This window comes from Nomascus leucogenys, chromosome 22a, assembly GCF_006542625.1.
Source record: "Nomascus leucogenys isolate Asia chromosome 22a, Asia_NLE_v1, whole genome shotgun sequence".
NCBI lineage: Eukaryota > Metazoa > Chordata > Mammalia > Primates > Hylobatidae > Nomascus > Nomascus leucogenys.
The window spans coordinates 3,872,240-3,893,274 of NC_044402.1; the positions used below are offsets into that span (position 1 = coordinate 3,872,240).

Here is a 21,035-nt window from a genome sequence, read left to right on the forward strand (position 1 = left end):
TCGCTCTGTCTGTTGCCCAAGCTGGAGTGCAGTGGCGCGATCTCAGCTCACTGCAACCTCCGCCTCCCAGGTTCAAGCGATTCTCCTGCCTCAGCCTCCTGAGTAGCTGGGACTACAGGTGCCCCCCACCATGCCCAGATAATTTTTTGTATTTTTAGTAGAGACGGGGTTTCATGATGTTAGCCAGAATGGTCTCGATCCTGACCTCGTAATCCACCCACCTGGGCCTCCCAAAGTGCTGGGATTACAGGCGTAAGCCACTGCGCCCAGCCTGTCTTCTTGCTTTCTTACTGCTGTATTTTCAGCATCTAGAACAGGGTCTGACTCAGTGCAAATCCACACCGGGCCTGGCTGTGTTTACTGATCAGTAGGTGTTGTCAGGCACCTGTACCACGCACTCATTTCCCAAGGGAGAGCCTAGAAAGCCCCATTCCAAATTTCTCATTTTCCCAACTCTATAGATGTGTAACAGCTTAAGAAACCTTAACGACAACCCCACCATACAGGGTTAACTGATCATCGTAGAGTGTGCTTATTACTCAATAAATGATAGAAAGCCATTAATAAAACCTATTAAAATGTTTCTCACTAGCCATGGAAATGGAAAAAACATCTAGCAGTTGAGATGCTACCTTTGAAAATTACTTAGACGCTATGATCGCTACTCCATGGAATCTGGGTCCATGACTCCAGAGCTGCACTTAGCTAGCACATGAATTTTAGTTGGCCAAAAGGAATTATTCAGTTGATGACATACGAAAGGTCACTTACATTGGGTGGGAGACTGAGGCGCTCTCCATTGGGCAGAGTTAGGAGCTTATTGTCATCCAGCACCGAGTTCAAGTTCTCAACCCACTCTGGATCCACATCGCCATCGAAGACGATCCATTGGCGCTTCTGTAACTCGCCTCTCACACTGTCGATGATCCTGGTTGGGAAGGATTTTAAAACAGCTGCTGACTAAATCAAGATTTTAACGTTAGGCATGTTTACCGATGACGGTTTCTGAAGTGACCTTTAATTTGCTCAGACTTCAGTTGAAAAATAGCGTATACTCTGCTCTTGTGAGAGCAAAGTACTTAGGGCCCATATCCAGGAGAACACAAACACAGATCAAAGACGACGTACTTTCTCAGCACGTGTGTGAAGAGCCCATCTGTCCATTCCCTGGTGTTGGGGTCCAGGGTTCCGTAGAGGTGGTCTTTGCTGATGGCCTTGGGGTCGATGATATGGGCCACACCTTCCACACCCTCGAGTCTCTCCAACGCCTTCAGCAGGACACGCCAGGCCATGCTCTTCCCACTTCCCGAGGGCCCCACCATCATCAGGCCATGATTGATCTGGGTGATCTGATAGAGCTGGAGAACCTGCAGGGCCCAACAGACCAGCACAGTGACCATCATCAGGCCATGATTGATCTGGGTGATCTGATAGAGGAAACTGAGAAAAAACAACATCATCAGGCCATGATTGATCTGGGTGATCTGATAGAGCTGGAGAACCTGCAGGGCCCAACAGACCAGCACAGTGACCATCATCAGGCCATGATTGATCTGGGTGATCTGATAGAGCTGGAGAACCTGCAGGGCCCAACAGACCAGCACAGTGACCATCCCAGAGGAGGAATGGGGACAGCTCCTCACTCAGCCACCTCTTGTGAAAGTGAGCAAGAAACATTACGTATGGATTTTTTTTTTTTCTAAAACGGAGTCTCTCTCTGTTGCCCAGACTGGAGTGCAGTGGCACGATCTCAGCTCACCGCAAGCTCTACCTCCCAGGTTCAAGTGATTATCCTGCCTCACTCTCCCAAGTAGCTGGGATTACAAGCGCCTATCTATGGATTATTAAAGGCAAGTACTGAAACTCCCCAACTGGAGAGATGTGACACAGGTCACATCTAAAACAAACATTTCCAAACTGTGGCGATTTCTTCAGTGTCAGGAAGGCTGGAATCAGTGGGACAGGAGACACCAATGAGCAGCCTCAACAAGGACACATCAGATCCCGCCAAGGACAACCAGAGACCGAATGGATGAGCCGTGTGTTCAATCCCGTACGGCGTCTCTCAGGCTAAACACACAGAGCTTGTGTAAACAATAAACTTTTTCTTAAATGAATCACATAGAGGAAGGAAAGAAGCCAATACAGAATGTAAACTACGTATTGATCCGCTGTAGGTTGTTCATCTCTGGCACTGGAAAGTCTTGTAAGCAGAATTTTTACCAGTATAAACAACTTTCCAATATAGTCATGCACTTAGCATTTTCAGAAATTGAACTGTATCATGTAAAATTTTCAGGTTAAGTATTATTTCCTCTTCATTTAAACAACAACAAAAAAATTTCAAATAGGCCATGGGCAAATCTTCATAAAGCATATTATGCACCTCCACAGCCTTTGTGGACAGTTTCATCAAAGGGCCCACGGTTGTCATTACTGGACACTAAAGCCAGCAGGGTCTGTGAGGGCAGTGGCCAGTGAAACAATCCAAGTTACCTTTTCAACCCACATTCCACCAACTTCTTCTCCATCTCCATATGTCAAATACATCTCCTGACACACTTTCTTCAGCTCTTCTCGAAGGGCAGTCATCTCACCCCTGTGATACTGGACTCCAGGGAACACGTCCGACAGGAGGCTGAACAGCAGCGGGATGTCCTCTGCCACCAGCTTCGGCACCATCGTCTCACAGACGCTCTGTATCAGAATCTACGGGGAGAGGACCGGGCTGTGAGCAGGGAGCACGGCTCGAGTACCGCCCGCTGCATCTCCAGGAGGTGCGTGATCTGTAGCTGTTGGTGAACAAAGGGTGCGACCACCACTCGCCCACATTCGTGCCCTCGACTCACTGGGTCAACATTACAGTCTATTCCAGCCATCCCAAGACATGTGAACTCAAGAAGAACTCACAAGTCATGGCTTAAATGTTAAAAAGGTAAATTTAAATAACGTATAAGGTTTGAATGATCAAAACGTTTGTAACGAACCTCTTGTTCAGGGAGATTTTCAGCAATTTCTCCTTCATCAACTGCTTCCCCTCGTTCCTCTTTCTCCCTCTTTATCTTCTGGATTCTCTCTCTCTTCACATTGCCTGCACTCACCAGCACACTCTTCAAAGCCCGAAGACCAAAGTCATAATGGCTTTGGGAAGAGAGCTGCTCATCACATAATCTAGAAAAGAAAAAAAAAGGCTTTCTTTAAAAACAGTATACTTTAAGCAATAATAGGGTCAAGTGTCAAGAAATCAGAGATGGATATTTTGAAAGACGTACCATCGTTACACATAAAAGTTTTAAGGTTAAATGGACACATTTAACATATGCAAGAAACATGATTATGAAGAATTCTAGGCTACTTACTTGAAAAACGGGACGATTTTGTTGGCAAGCACTTCAGCAGTGCGGAAACCCTGTGAGTAGAGCATGACCTGGGCGATTAACTGCCGGTCGGGCTTGGTCATGGCCAAGCTCCGGAACAGCTTCTTCAAGTTGTCAGGAAGGTTAGACCGGCCCGCGTAGCCAGGGTTCATGGTGATGAAGATGGCCATGTCTGGGCTCACCTTGACTTGTTTGTTCAGCAGCTCACAAGTAATGGGGGCAGAGGCTGAGAACAAGATGATAGTGTTAAGACTAGAAATGTTAAAAAACAAACAAACAAAAAACCCCATTCTAAAATGTCTCTAAAACAACAGACAAAGCTCTCATTCCCCCAGAGAGCTGGAGTAGAGGCTTCTTGGGGGGCTGCTCTCTGGCCTTTCTTCAGGGACCACCAGCCACGCTCTCCCAGGCCAGGTGGACCCATTCCCATGTACCTCATGTGCAAATGTGTCCCAGGTCAAGCCACCAGAGGCAGAGACCACTATTTTATTTGGGCAACACAACACTGAGTGTCATGGAGAACTCGAGATAGAGCTGCAGTCCAACAAATGTGCAAAAATAAAAAGGTATAAATGCCGCGACACTGACTGGCTTAGATCATGGGAATTACCTGCTCCTAGCATCATCACAATAAAAAAACCCCCAAACCTCCAAGCACCTCTGAGCCACTTTGTAACAGAGTGTATTCCCACCTTAAGAGAATACTGATCGCAAAGGCAAGTGTTGCTTTCCTCCACACTCCTTTTGTTTTATTTCGGAGGAAACATTAAAAGCTACACTGTGCACATAAGACAGAATTTCACACCTACCCAATACCCAAATGTTTGCCTCCTTCAGCATCCCACCCTCCCTGACCCCACATGCTGGGACTTTGTGTTGAACCGGGAAGGGAAGTGGTCCCTGGGGCCTCTCTGACAGCTGCTCCTATCGTGATAAAGGGCTTGTTTCCAAAGACAGACGGCAGGACACTGGCCAGACAGGTGGCTGGGGAGGCTGGCTCTCTGATGATGTGAGAAGAGGGGGCACCAAGGGCCCACACTAGAGGTCACATTCATCCCGTGGCAAAGGCCGTGGAGGGAACACACAAGCTCTAAGGGGGCATGGGGGCATCTGGCTGGCTGAGGAAGGACTGCTCAGGTTTTTGGTTGTCCTAGGACATAGAAACCTCTATGCTGCTGCCCTAGAATGAGGACTAAAAGCTGTGATGCAGTACAGTCCTGGGTTTCTCTTTTTGGGGGGACAGTTTTGCTCTGTAGCCCAGGCTGGAGTGCAGTGGCATGATCTCTGCCTCCTGGGTTCAAGGGACTCTGCCTCCTGGGTTCAAGGGACAACCTTGAACAACCTCTGCCTCCTGGGTTCAAGGGACTCTCCCTGCACAGCCTCCTGAGTAGCTGGGATTATAGGCGTGTACCACCATGTCAGGCTCATTTTTATATTTTCAGTAGAGACGGGTTTCACTATGTTGGCCAAACTGGTCTTGAACACCTCACCTCAACTGATCTGCCCTCCTTGGCCTCCCAAAGTGCTGGGATTACACATGTGAGCCACTACGCCTGGCCTGGGTTTCTTACCTTCCGTCTTTAACCACAGCTCACTATACTGCCTGCAACAGTGAGTTCCTGTGAACTAAATTCTTGCTTATTTCTAATCCAAGAGGTAGAAAATTAGTTCACTGGGAAATTTCCCTCTACACTCTCTAAGTAATTTTTGAAGAAAAGGTGTCTTACTCTTGTCGTAGTTGGGGTTGGAATGTTCACGCAGTGCTTCCTGTATGCACTGCACCTGCTGGGACACAGCCGACAGCATCCGCTCCTCCAGGCGGTTGAACTCGTCAAAGCAGCCCCAGGCACCCACCTGGCAAAGGCCCACAAAGATCCGGCCCATTGCCTGGAAAGGAGAGGAAGAAAGAAGCTAAAACCACCTGCTGTGCCCTCAATTGTCTCCCCTCTCCCTTGCCACAAATTAGTATGTTGATGCCCTAACCCTAGTGGGTTTGTCTTTAGCGAAAGAGCATGTAAGGACATAACTAAGGTTAAATGAAGCCATAAGGGTTGGGGCCGCTGATCCATAGCACTGGTGCCCTTAGAATAAGAGGAGGAGGAACCAGAGTGCTCTCCCTGCATATATTCCGAGGAAAGGCCTTGTGGCGACAAAATAGCCATATGCAAGCCAGGAAGAGGGCCCTCACTGGGAACTGAACCCCGCTGGCACCTTGATCTTGGACTCCCCAGCCTCCAGAACTGTGAGGAAATACATTTCTACTGTTAAGCCACACAGCCTGTGCTGCTTGGATATGGTGGCCTGAGCAGACTACCATATACCACCTGCCTCAGTGCTGGCTTCACGGGGCTCAAACCCTGACTCTGACGATCTGCTTGGCCTTGGGCAAGTCATGTCTTTTTGAAATGCACATCTCCTCATCTGTGAAATGGAATACTATCTTCTCCCATGGTGGTTGTGAAGGATAAATTAGAGTCACACCTCAGGTGAGGGGCCTAGAGCCTACACACAGCAGTTACTTCATGAACAACAGCCGTTATCATGACAGATGTAAAGCATAACACCTTCTTTCTTCTGTGCCAATAAAATCTCAATGACAAAGCTACTGTTTTTATTCTATCACTTTTTGTTGATTAAAGATAAACCTCTCCATAACATGTGCTTATTCCAAGACACAGGCACTAAAAATGTCTTCGAAAATCCGACATTTTAGAAAAATATTACATTAAAGATCTAACTTTGAAAACATGAAACTAAAGTCAACTTCAAAGCATGTATGCTGGACACCTCAAACACTTCAAAATAACACGCATCCCTACTACAGGACTCAGGAGGCCATTTCAACAGCGCTGAGCTGTGAGACCAATGGCTTTGAGAGAGGTACGAGCTTGATATTCCCCAAATGATCCCTGCAGGGCATTACATTTTAGGTGGATCCCATAAAGTGTCTCACCTGGAAATCAAAGGTTTCATCACAGTTGAAAACTAAAACAAACCGTCCAAGCTGATGGCCAAGAGCTTTGACAGACTCTGTTTTCCCAGTTCCAGCAGGTCCTGTTTAAAGAAAAGCAACAGAGTGCTTGAGTCCATTACCTAACTGAAAACATATCTTTAGCTTTAAAAGAACTACAAAAAGCAACTCATTTAAAAAATCCAAGTAGTGGCCAGGTGTGGTGGCTCATGCCTGTAATCCCAGCACTTTGGGAGGCACAGGCAGGCAGATCACCTGAGGTCAGGAGTTCGAGACCAGCCTGGCTAACATGGTGAAACTCCATCTCCACTAAAAATACAAAAATTAGCCGGGCATGGTGGTGGGTGCCTGTAGTCCCAGCTACTTGGGAGACTGAGGCAGGAGATCACTTGAACCCGGGAGGCAGAGGTTGCAATGAGCCAAGGTTGCACCACTGAACTCCAGCCTGGGAGACAGAGCAAGACTCCATCTCAAAAAAAAATCAAAGTAGTAATAAATACAAACAAATTTAAGATTTTAGAATGTACACACCACATAATTAAGAAGTACATTCAGGCTGGGCGTGGTGACTCACGCCTGTAATCCCAGCACTTTGGGAGGCCGAGGTGAGCAGGTCACCAGGTCAGGAGTTTGAGACCAGCCTGGCCAACATGGTGAAACCCTGTCTCCACGAAAAATACAAAAATTAGCCTGGTGTGATGGCGTGTGCCTGTAATCCCAGCTACTCAGGAGGCTGAAGCAGGAGAATGGCTTGAAGCCGGGAGGCGGAGCTTGCAGTGAGCCAAGATTATGCCACTGTGCTCCAGCCTGGGCGACAGAGACTCCATCTCAAAAAGAAGTACATTCAAATCATTAGCTTTATCTTTAAGCATTTTAATATATGATTCCATCTGTCCAGATCTGTGGAAGAACTTACCAAACGGGGAACCCCCCAGCCTGGCCTCCAAGGCTTGTGTCATTGTCAAATAGCAGCGGTCAGTGAGGGGGGTTTGGACCAGTTTGTCCTGAACACCCAGGTACTCAAAGCCATAGTTAAATTTGGCATTTGCCATTTGAATTGACAACTGCTGTAACACATCAGTTTGCTTAGGGTCAAAGTAAAATCGCATCTGGCTGAGCCATTCAAAAGATTTGGCGTTGTCAATCTTGCTTTTGATCAAGGACCTTGTAACATCTCTCTGGTGAACCAACTCTGTAATCTGAAGAAAGAGAGTCACTTTAAAAGTTCATCTACACTAAAGCAATACAGTGCATTCTCCGGATTTGTGGACTGTTAAACTGAAATTGAGGTTCTAGGTCCAGTTACAATGGCTTTCAGTAAATGTTCCAAAAGGCAAATTCACTTTCAGAGATGAGAGAAATGTTACTCATGAGATGGTATTACACAGAACCCAGAGCTGCAGCAAAAACAAAGAAACAGAAACACCTGGCTTTAAATATTTTAACATTCTGCAACTATCTTAAAACATGATGGAAGACTAGCTTTCTGATGTCTGTCCTGAGTCTGCCATGCACTGCCATGGGGCTTGGAGCAGGCACTGCCCACGCCGTGCGGCTTAGCACTGCTGTGACCACCTCTCTGGGGAGATGACAGGAAAGAGCAAGAGATCCTGACCAAAGTTGATCTCTTCCTCTCTACCGTGATGTCGTGTAACCCCTGCATGCCCCTGAGATTACCTTTCAATAGGGACAGGGAGTCAAATGCCCACCCTCAGAGGATATCCATATACCATCCACTGTTCTCCTTGATACTACCTGAAACCTTTTTTCAAGCATGATTTCCATTTAACTGAGTGGTTGAGGGTGTAAGAGTCTAACTGGTAAGGAAGGAGTCAGGTGCGAGACTAACCAAGTGTTCTAGCTTCCGCCTTCGGAGTGGGGGCTGCTCCATGAGGACAGAGTCTGCTAACACATTGAGGGTGACCTCCACGTTGCTCAGCACGGAGTGCAAGGGCGCGGCATCTCCACCTCCGCCCATGCTGCTCAGTGCGGTCTCCACGTTCTCAGACCAGGCTATCTGGGCTGACAAAACCACAAGCTGGGCCTGAAAGACACAGAAACAAGATCCCAAAGGATCATTTTAAAGATTGGTCCGCGTTTTCACCATGAGCCCACTCACTTCTACTATAGATTACCTGGTATTTATCAATCCAAGTAATGTAGGTATTTGGGTCAATTGAAGTTGCTTTACCAAAAATCTCAACTTCCGTAACAGACTCAGCGAGCAGTTTGGCCAGGGTGACTCTCATCTCCTTTTCTACCAATGTGAGCCACTCATTGATTTTGGGATGTTCAGTAATTGACACAGGAGTTTTAAACATAACCTGAAATAAATACAATTTTAAGAAATGAGGTATGCAAAAACGTGAGAGAGGTTTTAAAAGTTACAAACATAAATTTACCTCCTCTCCTTCCCGAGATGAAATACCCAAAACAACAGAGTTATCCTCGTTCAGGATGATGCTGGAAACTCCAGCAAACATCTTCTTGAAGTGTTTCTGTAATTTAGCGACATTCTTGCTGTTTCCAATGATTTCAAGCAAATCTTCATCACCCACAAAATAGAACCTAAAATTAAAATAACACTCAAGTTGTGAAAATATTATATACACATATAAGGTGAATCAAGGCAAAATTTCAAACTGCAGGACGGGAAAGAAGATGTGGCTGGTGGTGGCAATCTCCAGCCCAAATTCAGATCACATCAAAATTTCTTCCAGCCCTTGGCAAAAGATACACACTTACCTAACAAGATCTTGAAGAGGAATTAATTCAATGAATGCAAAGAATCTCATGTCATTTGCCTTAGAAAGTTACTTTATTTATTTTTGAGACAGAGTCTTGCTCTGTTGCCCAGGCTGGAGTGCAGTGACACGATCTCGGCTCACTGCAAGCTCCGCCTCCTGGGTTCATGCCATTCCTCCTGCCTCAGCCTCCCGAGTAGCTGGGACTACAGGCTCCCACCACCACACCCGGCTAATTTTTTTTTTGTATTTTTAGTAGAGACAGGGTTTCACCATGTTAGCCAGGATGGTCTCGATCTCCTGACCTCATGATCCGCCTGCCTCTGCCTCCCAAAGTGCTGGGATTACAGGCATGAGCCACCGCACCCAGCCAGTAAGTTATTTATTAACTCTTTTTTTTCTGAGATGGAGTCTTGCTCTGTCACCCCAGCTGGAGTGCAGCGGCGCAATCTTGGCTCACTGCAGCCTCCGCCTCCCGGATTCAAGCAATTCTCTTGCCACAGCCTCCTGAGTACCTGGGATTACAGGCAGCCGCCATCATGCCTGGCTAATTTTTGTATTTTTGTAGAGACAGGGTTTCATGTCCAGGCTGGTCCTAAACTGACCTCAGGTGATCTGCCCGCCTTGGCCTCCCAAAGTGCTGGGATTACAGGCATGAGCCACCACGCCTGGCCTATTAACTCATTTTAAAAAAAATCTGGGCCGGGCGCGGTGGCTCACGATTGTAATCCCAGCACTTTGGGAGGCCGAGGCGGGTGGATCACGAGGTCAGGAGATCGAGACCACGGTGAAACCCCGTCTCTACTAAAAATACAAAAAAAAAATTAGCCGGGCGTGGTGGCGGGCGCCTGTAGTCCCAGCTACTCGGAGAGGCTGAGGCAGGAGAATGGCGTGAACCCGAAAGGCGGAGCTTGCAGTGAGCCGAGATTGCGCCACTGCACTCCAGCCTGGGCAACAGAGCGAGACTCCGTCTCAAAAAAAAAAAAAAAAAAAAATCTGTCCAATTCAGTCTAAGCAAACTATTCAGAAAGGAAAAGATGCCACTTAGAAAACTGTCAGAGGCTGGGTGCAGTGGCTCATGCCTGTAATCCTAGCACTTAGGTGACTTAGGTGAGCGGATCACCTAAGGTCAGGAGTTCTAGACAAGTCTGACCAACATGGCGAAACCCCATCTCTACTAAAAATATAAAAATTAGCTGGGCGTGGTGGCGGGCACCTGTAATCCCAGCTACTCAGGAGGCTGAGGAAAGAGAATCACTTGAACCTGGGAGAAGGAGGTTGCAGTGAGCCGAGATTGCACCACGCACTCCAGCCTGGGCGACAGAGCAAGACTCCATCTCAAAAAAAAAAAAAAGAAAACTGCCAGAGATAAACACTGAAGAGATGCAATGCAAGCTGCCTTGGAGGGTAGATGATAGTTAAATTAAGGATTTAAGAAATCCAAGGTAGGACAATTTAAAAAAATCCAAGATGGGTACAATTAGTAATCACTGCATGACAGGGAAGGGAATGGTAATCATTACATGTATTATTAGCTAACAAAATCCTTGATGTCAAAACTAACAAACACAGGCCCAGAAGGGAAAGAAGATTACTGGAAAAATGCACAAATGAAATTCAACTTGACTCCAGGCCAAGTCAAAGCAAGGATCTTACCTGGGGAAAGATGACCGCTCTCTTTCCAGATATTCTCCCAATGCTTTCTGGATCTTTCCTAGCAGGTCTGCCAATCTTTCCAGAGACCTCTGTACTCCCTGGATGTTCAGAACATCCATAACAAGGGGAGACTTGGACACTTTTTTCATTAGAGCCAAAAACTCGGTGCTGATGCTACAAATGAAATTAAAACATGCGTCAGCCTTTGTGTAGAGTAGTTACTGGCCGCTGGCAAATTTGGCTCTCTGGCTGGAGGCCATACCTCTGAAACCGCTGGGTTTCCACTGGCAGCAGGTGCTTGATATCTGCACTGCCTGTGAAGATACCTTCCAGGTAGACCCACCGCCTCTGCACATCAATCCACACATCAAAGAGAGCCATGATCCTGTTCAGCTTATCTTCCCAGCTGAGTGCATCCTCTTCAAAAACCTGGTGGACAGACAAGAGGGCAGAGGTAAACTGCTAACTCTTTTACTCACAGATATGCCAAAATTCACTGAAAAAGTGCAGATCAGGATCTCATGAAGTAATCTGATTCACATTTTAAAAAACAAGTAGACAGGTGCGGTGGCTCACGCCTGTAATCCCAGCATTTTGGGAGGCCGAGGCGGGTGGTCAGAAGTTTGAGACCAGCCTGGCAAACATGGTGAAACGCTGTCTCAACCAAAAATACAAAAATTAGCCAGGTATGGTGGCAGGTAGCTGTAATCCCAGCTACTTGGGAGGCTGAGGCAGGAGAATCACTTAAACCTGGGATGCAGAGGTTGCAGTGAGCTGATATCGTGCCATTGCACTCCAGCCTGGGTGACAGAGCGAGACTCCATCTCAAAAAAAGAGAAAAAAAAAAAAAAAAAAAAAAAAAGCAAGCAAACAAAAAAACAAGTATTGACTGGCTGTGGTGACTCACGCCTGTAATCCCGGCACTTTAGGAGGTCAATGCAGAAGGACTGCTTAAGCCCAGGAGTTCGAGACCAGCCTGGGCAACATAGTGAGATGTTGTCTCTACAAAAAATAAAAAGTTAGCCCAGCATGGTGGCATGTGCCTGTGGGCCCAGCTACCTGGAGGCTGAGGTGGGAGGATCACTTGAGCCCAGGAAGTCAAGGCTGCAGCAGTGAGCTGTGATCATACCACTGCACTCCAGCGTGGGAGACAGAGTGAGACCCTGTCTCAAACAATAAAATAAAAAACAGGTACCTAGTAACTGTCAGTGAAAAGTATTACAGTGAAATTGTGGGAGACCACTGGTGGGGAGGGAAAGCTTCCCCAGCAACAGCACCTTGTAATATGGAGAGAGCTTCATGGCCGAGACGCTGTTGATGTGCTCTTTGACCTTGTTGAAGAGGTCATCCCAGCCACGGATCAAGCGGCACTTGTTCTGATAATTAACCAAGTCTAGTTCGTAAGTATTCCACACTTCTCTTATCTGAATTCAAACCAGAAAGACGCACGTTATCAATATGTAGGCATTCACTAGTTGCACAAGGGACCAAGCATTATGAGAACCAAAAGGACCACAGATGACAAGGTTCCATTTTTACACAGCTCAGATCTATACAACAGCCCGAAACACAACGTAAAGCAGCCGTTCAGTCCTATTACTTGCCTGCTTCAAAAATTCTTCCAAAGCCATCTCCCCTTGTGCCACAAGCAGTACATCCTTGACAATCGCTTCATTTTTCTGCAAGTCAACATCCCAGATTTGGCCAAGGGTTAGCTCAGAAACAACCCAATTAACATGAAGCCTTTTCATGAGCTGTTTCCAATGGCGGTCTTTAAGTGCTTCGGATTTCAGTTCAATCACCAGCATATTTATCTGTGGAGAAAGTAAACAAAGTGATCTGTGCAGGTGCATTTCTAACAGACACTCATCACCGTGTGATACTGGCCACCTACCTTCATGTAACCTTTCAGAAGCCTCTGAACAAACTCATAGGACGCATACTGTCGCAATCGGGCAGGGAAGCTTTTCAGCTGGTTCAGGAGGGCATCCAAATTTTGTCGAAGCTGCCGAGAGAAACATAAGATGCTATTTAGCTTGCCAACATTTCTTTAAATGGTGAAATATTTCTTTAAAAAATGGTTTCAGGCCAGGCGTGGTGGCTCATGCCTGTAATGCCAGCACTTTGGGAAGCTGGGGCGAGCAGATCACTTGAGGTCGGGAGTTCGAGACCAGCCTGACCAATATGAAGAAACCCCGTCTCTACTAAAAATACAAAATTAGCCGGGCGTGGTGGCACATGCCTGTAATTCCAGCTACTAGGGAGGCTGAGGCAGGAGAATCGCTTGAACCCGGGAGGTGGAGGTGGCAGCGAGCCAAGATTGCGCCATTGCACTCCAGTCTGGGCAACAAGAGTGAAACTCCGTCTCAAAAAAATAAAAAATAAAAAATAAGGTTTCAAAATAAGTTTTACAATATTTTGGATGAATAATGTAAATGACATGCAGGACATTAAGTGACATCTTATGAACTCACAATACAAATACACAAACTTGGCTTGTCACATTCTAAATAAGGTCTGTAACTGTTAAAATAGACGTACACAAACACCGATTTCATGAGATATACCTTTCGAGGCTGTACTGAAACCCAGGGTTGCTCCTTCATCTGATCGATTTGCTCCCAAACCTTAGAAAGTTCTGACCAAACGCCTTTGAGGTCCTGTAATTCTTCTAAGGCCACCTGCGATTGGGAATAGTAAAGCAGTTGACTTTGGAAATAGAAATCACCCCAGAATCTGGCAGGGCCCTGAGGATGAACAAAGTCAATGGCAGAGTACGGGTGGGGAGCGGGATTCTCCACCCCCTCCCCAATGGTTCATACCTGCACGCGTTCTTCACTGCCACTGAGAAGCCCGGTATCTGTCAATTCCAGCGCCTCCTTGGCCTTTGCACACTTCTCTCTGTCGTCCTTCAGCCTACCAAACTTCCCCTCATATATGGTGAGAGCCTGAAGTGCCTCTTCTGGGCGAAGGTTGCCCTGAAAGCAGTCAGAGCACAGCGAATTGGAGCACAATGTCTCAGGAGAGATGAGCATTTAGGCTTTAAAATGGTGCACGGAGCCTGCAGGGCTTCTGGACATTTTGGATTCTTTGCACACATCTTCATAAGGAAACATTGAACAAGACGTCCACTTTGGATGTGTGTATAGTAGTGAATTTAATTTTTACATCAATATTTTACATAAATAAAACAGAATGGTGGAGCATCTCTTGATTTAGCCATTGTCTTATTCAGTACCCTGGAAGGCGGGAGAAGAGGCAGCACAGACTCAGCCTCAAGTGCACATCCCCAGTGATAGAAGAGGACAAACCTCCGAGGCCTGCCAGCCACAACTTCCCCAGAGAACACAGTTGTTACATCAGTTACCCAGCCAAGCCAGGAACGAGAAATTACCAGAAACAGACTCTACTTCAGCATTAACACTACTATTTGCATACTTCCTTTTCGTTTTAGTAACTGTTGAAAGCTGTACAAAATATTACTGTTTTCTACTAAGGCAAGATATCAAAGAACATTTTACTTAGGCTGGATGTGGTGGCTCACGCCTGTAATCCTAGCACTTTGGGAGGTGAAGGTGGGGAGACTGTGAGTTCAGGAGTTTGAGACCAGCCTGGGACTTCATCTCTACTAAACAGTAAGCTGGGTATGGTGGGGCACGCCTGTAGTCCCAGCTACAACGCTTGATCCCAGGAAACGGAGGCTTCAGTGAGCTATGACCACGTCACTGCACTCCAGCCTGGGTGACACAGTGAGACTCTGACTCAAAAAAAAATTTTTGGCCGGGCGCGGTGACTCACGCCTGTAATCCCAGCACTTTGGGAGGCCAAGGCGGGCGGATCACGAGGTCAGTAGATCAAGACCATCCTGGCTAACATGGTGAAACCCCGTCTCTACTAAAAAATACAAAAAATTAGCTGGGCATGGTGGCGGGCACCTGTAGTCCCAGCTACTCGGGAGGCTGAGGCAGGAGAATGGCATGAACCCAGGAGGCGGAGCTTGCAGTGAGCGGAGATCACGCCACTGCACTCCAGCCTGGGAGACAGAGCAAGACTCCGTCTCAAAAAAAAAAAAAAAAAGTTTCAACTCTAACACATTACTGGCACCAAGGTGAGGTGATGAGAAATATTCAAATTTTGATGACCAGAATCTTGCTATTGATTAACATTCAGTTCCTCCACTGGAGCAAGCACTCATAACCTAGCAGTAACAGCAGCACTGGCAAAAGCAGAGACCATCAAATCAAAATTAAGCACACAGTAGAACCTGCAGGGGCCCAGCAGCACGGAAACGGTTATAGGCAGGATGGGACAATTAACCAGCATATCTCTGTGGAAGGCTAAATCTGTCATTGTCATTAGGCCTACTGTGGGAAACTTACATCCCCAAATAAGAAAAACAGATTAATATTCAAAATATGTTCATATCTTTTCCATTTGTCTTTTCTACGCTTATATTCCCTAAATACATAAAAATTTGAAAATTAAAAAGAAAACAAACCAATCGCCTGGGACTCACCATAACCCAACTGGATCAGCGTTTATAGAGGGGAGAGGGGTCCAGGTGTTTGTATTATCGGATCAGCGTTTATAGACGGGAGAGGGGTCCAGGTGTTTGTATTATTGGATCAGCGTTTATAGAGGGGAGAGGAGTCCAGGCATTTGTATTATCGGATCAGCGTTTATAGAGGGGAGAGGGGTCCAGGTGTTTGTATTATCAGATCAGTGTTTATGGAGGGGAGAGGGGTCCAGGCGTTTGTATTATCAGATCAGCGTTTATAGAGGAGAGAGGAGTCCAGGCGTTTGTATTATCGGATCAGCGTTTATAGAGGGGAGAGGGGTCCAGGTGTTTGTATTATCGGATCAGCGTTTATGGAGGGGAGAGGGGTCCAGGCATTTGTATTATTGGATCAGTGTTTATAGAGGGGAGAGGGGTCCAGGTGTTTGTATTATCGGATCAGTGTTTATAGAGGGGAGAGGGGTCTGGGCGTTTGTATTATCGGATCAGCGTTTATGGAGGGGAGAGGGGTCCAGGTGTTTGTATTATCGGATCAGTGTTTATAGAGGGGAGAGGGGTCTGGCGTTTGTATTATCGGATCAGCGTTTATGGAGGGGAGAGGGGTCCAGGTGTTTGTATTATCGGATCAGTGTTTATAGAGGGGAGAGGGGTCCAGGCGTTTGTATTATTGGATCAGCATTTATAGAGGGAAGAGGGGTCCAGGCATTTGTATTTATATGCTCTCCAGATAATTTCATGCACCCTTAGGAAATAACAAAAATAACAAAGGGAGCAAAAAATAAAATAAATAAAATTTTGAATTCCACTCCCAGTAAACCAAACACACTGTTATCTACTATCACCTCTGCTATCAGCACGAGTTGCCAGCCCCCTTCCACACCACCCTCCCAGGCACAGCAGTAGCCACTGAGCCAGCGCCCTCTCATCTGCTTCTGTCGCAGCAGCACCACCACCTGCCTTGCCTGTCTATTCTTGCTCATTTTGTTTCTCTCTCCCACTGAGCGTGATTCCATGAAGGTAGGAGACTCTTGTCCTTTTCACTCACTGCTATATCTCCACGACCTAGAACAATGCCTGGAACACAGTCGGTGCTCAATAAATACTTGAATGCATGAAGAAAAGTGGATGTGGCAGTTTCTGGGTGGTGGAAGGTTTAATGGCTACAGTGACGAAGACAACAGAACCTGCCTCTCCACAATCCACCAGCAGCACTGGCAAAAACAGAGACTATCCAACCAAAATTAAATTAACTAGCAGCAGCAGTGGAAAGCTTGGCCTTTGTCTACACAAAATTAAATTCTAATTTCTGCACATATCTACGTAAGAGAATGATCTAAGAACAGAAAAACTTTACTCCTTAAAACCAGCTCCTGAATGCCATTCTGAGTAAAAAGAGGTCTAAGCTGGGCTTCATATTTTCACATTTACTATCTCCATCTGCTTTTTTAACTACAAAAAGGAAAAGAGTCTTCAATACTAGAAAGCTCAGTCACAGCAAGGCCTTTTAGGCTTGAAAGAAAGTCACCAGTCACACTGCTGGGTGAGGAGTCTCCGGGGTCCCCACCCGGCGGGACTCACCGTGACAGGCTTGGTCTTCTCCCAGTCGGTCAGCAGGTCGGTGGTGCGGCTTTCCACGGCCCGATCCTCCTGGACAATCTTCATTTGCAGGTTTGCCACCTGCTGCTGAATGGCAGAGTCCTTTCGCCGCATGATGTCATTGAAGGCTCCCCATTCTCCCTCGATGTTGTCAATATAAAGCCAGGAAGGTGGGAACTGGAACCTTTGCTTTTCCAGTAAGCGCTGGCCATTGCGGTAGAGCTTTGAGAGTTAAAAAATAAATCAAGTTTTGTCTTCTATAACAATGACAGAAATTATTAATTAGAGCCCCATGAAAGAGAAGGCACTTTATAGTTATAAAACATGTAAGGCTGGCCAGACTCAGTGGTTCTTGCCTGTAATCCCAGCACTTTGGGAGGCTGAGGCAGGTGGATTGCTTGAGTCCAGGAGTTTAATACCAGCCTGGGCAACATGGCAGGACTTCATCTCTACTTAAAAAGAAAAAAATTAGCCGGGCATGGTGGCATGTATCTGTAGTCCCAGCTACTCAAGAGACTGAGGTGGGAGGATTGTTTGAGCCTGGGATATTGAGGCTGCAGTGAGCTAGGATCCTGCCACTGCACTCCAGCCTGGGTGACAGGTGAGACGCTGCCTCACACAAAACACAGAAGATCAATACATGTGCTCTTCTCCTAAAACCATACATCCTAAGACATCATGGCCAGAGGGCAATCCTCTGAGAGCCCACCGCAGCAGTCTGGATGTTGCACTCCACTGCATTCGGATGGCCCGGGGCAGGATACAAAGCAAGGTGGAGCTGGGCTTCACTCTTTATTCCAAGTTATTAAAAGGATAATTGGCCGGGCATGGTAGTTCATGCCTGTAATCCCAGCACTTTGGGAGGTCAAGGTGGGCAGATCACTTGAGGCCAGGAGTTCGAGACCACCCTGGCCAACATGGAGAAACCCCGTCTCTACTAAAAATACAAAAATTAGCCAGGCATGGTGGTGGGCGCCTGTAATTCCAGCTACTCGGGAGGCTGAGACAGGAGAATTGCTTGAACCTGGGAGGCAGAGGTTGCAGTGAGCCAAGATCACGCCATTGTACCCCAACCTAGGTGACAGAGCAAGACTCCATCTCAAAAAAAAAAAAAAAAAAAGAAAAACCTAGATGCCCAGTATCTGCAGTGAGTTCTTCATTATTTATTTAGTTTTTTGAGATAGTCTTGCTCTGTCGCCCAGGCTGGAATGCAGTGGCATGATCTCAGCTCACTGCAACCTCCATCTCCCAGCTTCAAGCGATTCTCCTGCCTCAGCCTCCCGAGTATCTGGGACTACAGGCACGTGCCACCACACTCAGGTAATTTTCTGTATATTTTTAGTAGAGATAGGGTTTCACTATGTTGGCCAGGCTGGTCTCAAACTCCTGGCCTCAAGTGATCTGCCCGCCTTGACCTCCCAAAGTGCTGGGATTACAGGCATGAGCCACCGCGCCTGGCCTGCGCTAAGTTTTAACAAGCACATCAGGCTGTTGTAATAGAGATGATCTGTGGGCCATATCAAGAAAAGAGTGCCTTAAGGGTTGAGTCAGGTCATTCTCTTAGAATGCAAAATACCGCAGAAGCCAAATTAAACTACAGATCTAGTATGATTTTTTTTTTTTGAGACGGAGTCTCGCTCTGTTGCCCAGGCTGGAATGCAGTGGTGCAATTTCAGCTCACTGCAAGCTCCGCCTCTCGGGTTCATGCCATTCTCCTGCCTCAGCTTCCTGAGTAGCTGGGAGTACAGGTACCCGCCACCACACTCGGCTAATTTTTTGTATTTTTAGTAGAGACGGCGTTTCACTGTTAGCCAGGATGGTCTCGGTCTCCTGACCTCGTGAACCGCCCGCCTTGGCCTCCCAAAGTGCTGGGATTACAGGCGTGAGCCACCGCGCCCAGCCAAAAATTTTTAAATATCCATAGAGCTCACCTCAACTTGCTTCTCAAACTGCTTGATCTTCCGTTTCAAAGACTGCACATAGGTGATGAAGGTCACTGCATCGGAGGTGCTGGCAGTGTCTACTGAGTGCTGCTCCAACTCTTGGCGGGACTGTTCAGAGAGAGGGGAGTATTTCATCACAGAGCTGGGGTTTACCAGTAGACTGGTTACAGAGGCAGAATCCTATGTCCTCACCTTTGAGATCTGGGAATGGAATTCCGTCATGTTTGATCCTAGCATCTGCCCAAATTTGCTAAGAACCTCCTTATGCCAAGAGTCATATTTCAAGTTCACCTTAGATTGTACCTGAGGGTGAAACAGCACACAACACATCATCAGCTCTTTCCTGCTGGCGTGTTTATCCTTCAAATGAATATCAGTCTAACAGAAATGTTGCTTTTACACTACCCTTGACACCTTTCAACCAGACAGCAGGGCTCACCTTGCCATAATCTATAACTACTGGTCCAAACTCTTTCTTGGTTTCTGCATTGTCAAAGGTTCCTCTGGCCTTCCTTATTTGGACCAGGAGAGCCTGCCATTTGTTGAGATCTTCTCCAAGTCTGTTATAGATGTTTTCAGCTTGCATATCCCATAAACACTGATACTGAAGCCAAACCTGCAAATGAAGAACACAGTTAAATAATAGTTTGAGTTTTCATTTTGTAGAATACTGGCACCTCTTATGTTCACATTCCATTAAGAAGGTTCATGTCTTTCACCACTATTAGAGAAATTCTCACTTCAGATTCTCAGAACTTTAATATCAAAAAAGATTCTCGAATGTCATGGTTAAAACTCCAAAAGATGTCTCCTATCATTTACTCTCTGCTTTGAAACAGCAAATAGTATCTAGTGAACCATACATACAGTCAAGACCTTTTAGCTCCATGTTCTTTATATCTTGTACTCTTAAGCGTCTAGAATAGACCATATGCATATTTGAATGAAATTAGGAGTTTCTTACCTTGACATACTGTTCAACTTCAGATACAATGCCCATGACAGCAGAATACGACTCTTCCAGGGCAACAGGGCCATCAGGCATCCGTGTTAAAGCGTTCCGATAGAATTTCTCTTCCTCAGTCAATTCGTAATGTACACCCACCTAGCCAACAAAGCCGAAATGAATGCAAGTAGCGTATATGAAAACGGTAATCTAAGTGTCACCTTTTACTTAATTAAAATGAACTGAAAGAAAAGCTCATGACCAAAATGGCATTTAAGGAATAACATCCACTTACCCTGGCCACAAGTAACCAGAAAGCCTACTTATATTTAACTCATCAAACCAATACAAGAACATTAATGAAAACAGAGAAATGTGGCAATGCAAAAACAGCTGAAAAGTGCACGAAGCCATCTGCTCATTCTAACTATCTGAGTGCCTGTTATGTGCCAGGCACTATTCTAGGTACAATAAGCAGATAAAAATCCCTGCTCACAGGGACTTACACTCTATGGGAGGAGAGACATGATTAGGGAATAAGCAAAATACACAGAATGTCAGGTGGTGAGAGATAACTACGGAGCAAGAATGAGAAGCAGAAGGAGAGGGAGTGTGGGCGCAGCATGGGGAAGGCTGCATTTTCAATAGTGAGGTCAGGAAAGGCCTCGCTGAGAAGGGGAAAGTTGCGAGAAACCAAGAGGAGAGGGGTAAGTTGTGAATATTTGCCGCCAAGGATTCTCAGTTGAGATCAACAAATGTGAAGGCGCAGGGGCAAGAGTCTACCGGCATGTTTGAGGACCAGCAAGACTCCAGTGTGATGGGGCAGAGCCAGTGAAGGGAGAAGCAGCAGGAGCTGAAGTCAGAGAAACAATAAGCAACACATTACATGGGCCCAGCAAGCTATTGGGGCTTTGACTTTCATGATGAGTGAGATAGGAAGTCATTCAAGGGCTCTGAAAAGAGTGTCAGGATTGACTTAGAATCTAAGACTTGCTTTGGCTGCTGTGTTGAAAACAGATTTTAGGGAGGCAAAGGCAGAGAGAACAGATAGGAGGGAACATTAATAATCCAAGTGAGAGGTGAGGGTACCTTGTACGGAGTGGTGCCAGTGAAACAGCTCAGCATTCATTTTCAAGAGACACACAACGGGAGTCAAGGACAATACCATGATTTTTGGCCTGAATGAGCTGAAGGGTGGGAAGTGAAAGACTGAGGGAAGATAAAACTTGGGGAGGCAGGGCTCAAGAGGTGCTCAGTGTGACACAACTCTGAGACAGCCAAGTGGA

General features: G+C 46.4%; 1 protein-coding gene across 1 annotated transcript in view; it reads right to left on the reverse strand.

Moving 5' to 3' along the window:
- The window catches only part of DYNC1H1 (dynein cytoplasmic 1 heavy chain 1), an 88,642-nt gene that overhangs the window by 37,644 nt on the left and 29,963 nt on the right, over positions 1-21,035 (reverse strand). Inside the window, exons 12-34 of the mRNA XM_003276164.4 lie at positions 19,768-19,908; positions 19,243-19,419; positions 18,996-19,106; positions 18,792-18,911; positions 16,843-17,082; positions 13,571-13,726; positions 13,316-13,429; positions 12,643-12,753; positions 12,353-12,562; positions 12,026-12,172; positions 11,011-11,177; positions 10,749-10,922; positions 8,751-8,916; positions 8,484-8,672; positions 8,198-8,392; positions 7,265-7,547; positions 6,331-6,431; positions 5,105-5,264; positions 3,360-3,603; positions 2,988-3,171; positions 2,497-2,709; positions 1,129-1,367; positions 772-928 (exon numbers count right to left, since the gene is read on the reverse strand). Coding sequence (XP_003276212.1) covers positions 772-928; positions 1,129-1,367; positions 2,497-2,709; positions 2,988-3,171; positions 3,360-3,603; positions 5,105-5,264; positions 6,331-6,431; positions 7,265-7,547; positions 8,198-8,392; positions 8,484-8,672; positions 8,751-8,916; positions 10,749-10,922; positions 11,011-11,177; positions 12,026-12,172; positions 12,353-12,562; positions 12,643-12,753; positions 13,316-13,429; positions 13,571-13,726; positions 16,843-17,082; positions 18,792-18,911; positions 18,996-19,106; positions 19,243-19,419; positions 19,768-19,908 — 3,999 coding nt within the window. The remainder of the gene's footprint in view (positions 1-771; positions 929-1,128; positions 1,368-2,496; positions 2,710-2,987; positions 3,172-3,359; positions 3,604-5,104; positions 5,265-6,330; positions 6,432-7,264; positions 7,548-8,197; positions 8,393-8,483; positions 8,673-8,750; positions 8,917-10,748; positions 10,923-11,010; positions 11,178-12,025; positions 12,173-12,352; positions 12,563-12,642; positions 12,754-13,315; positions 13,430-13,570; positions 13,727-16,842; positions 17,083-18,791; positions 18,912-18,995; positions 19,107-19,242; positions 19,420-19,767; positions 19,909-21,035) is intronic.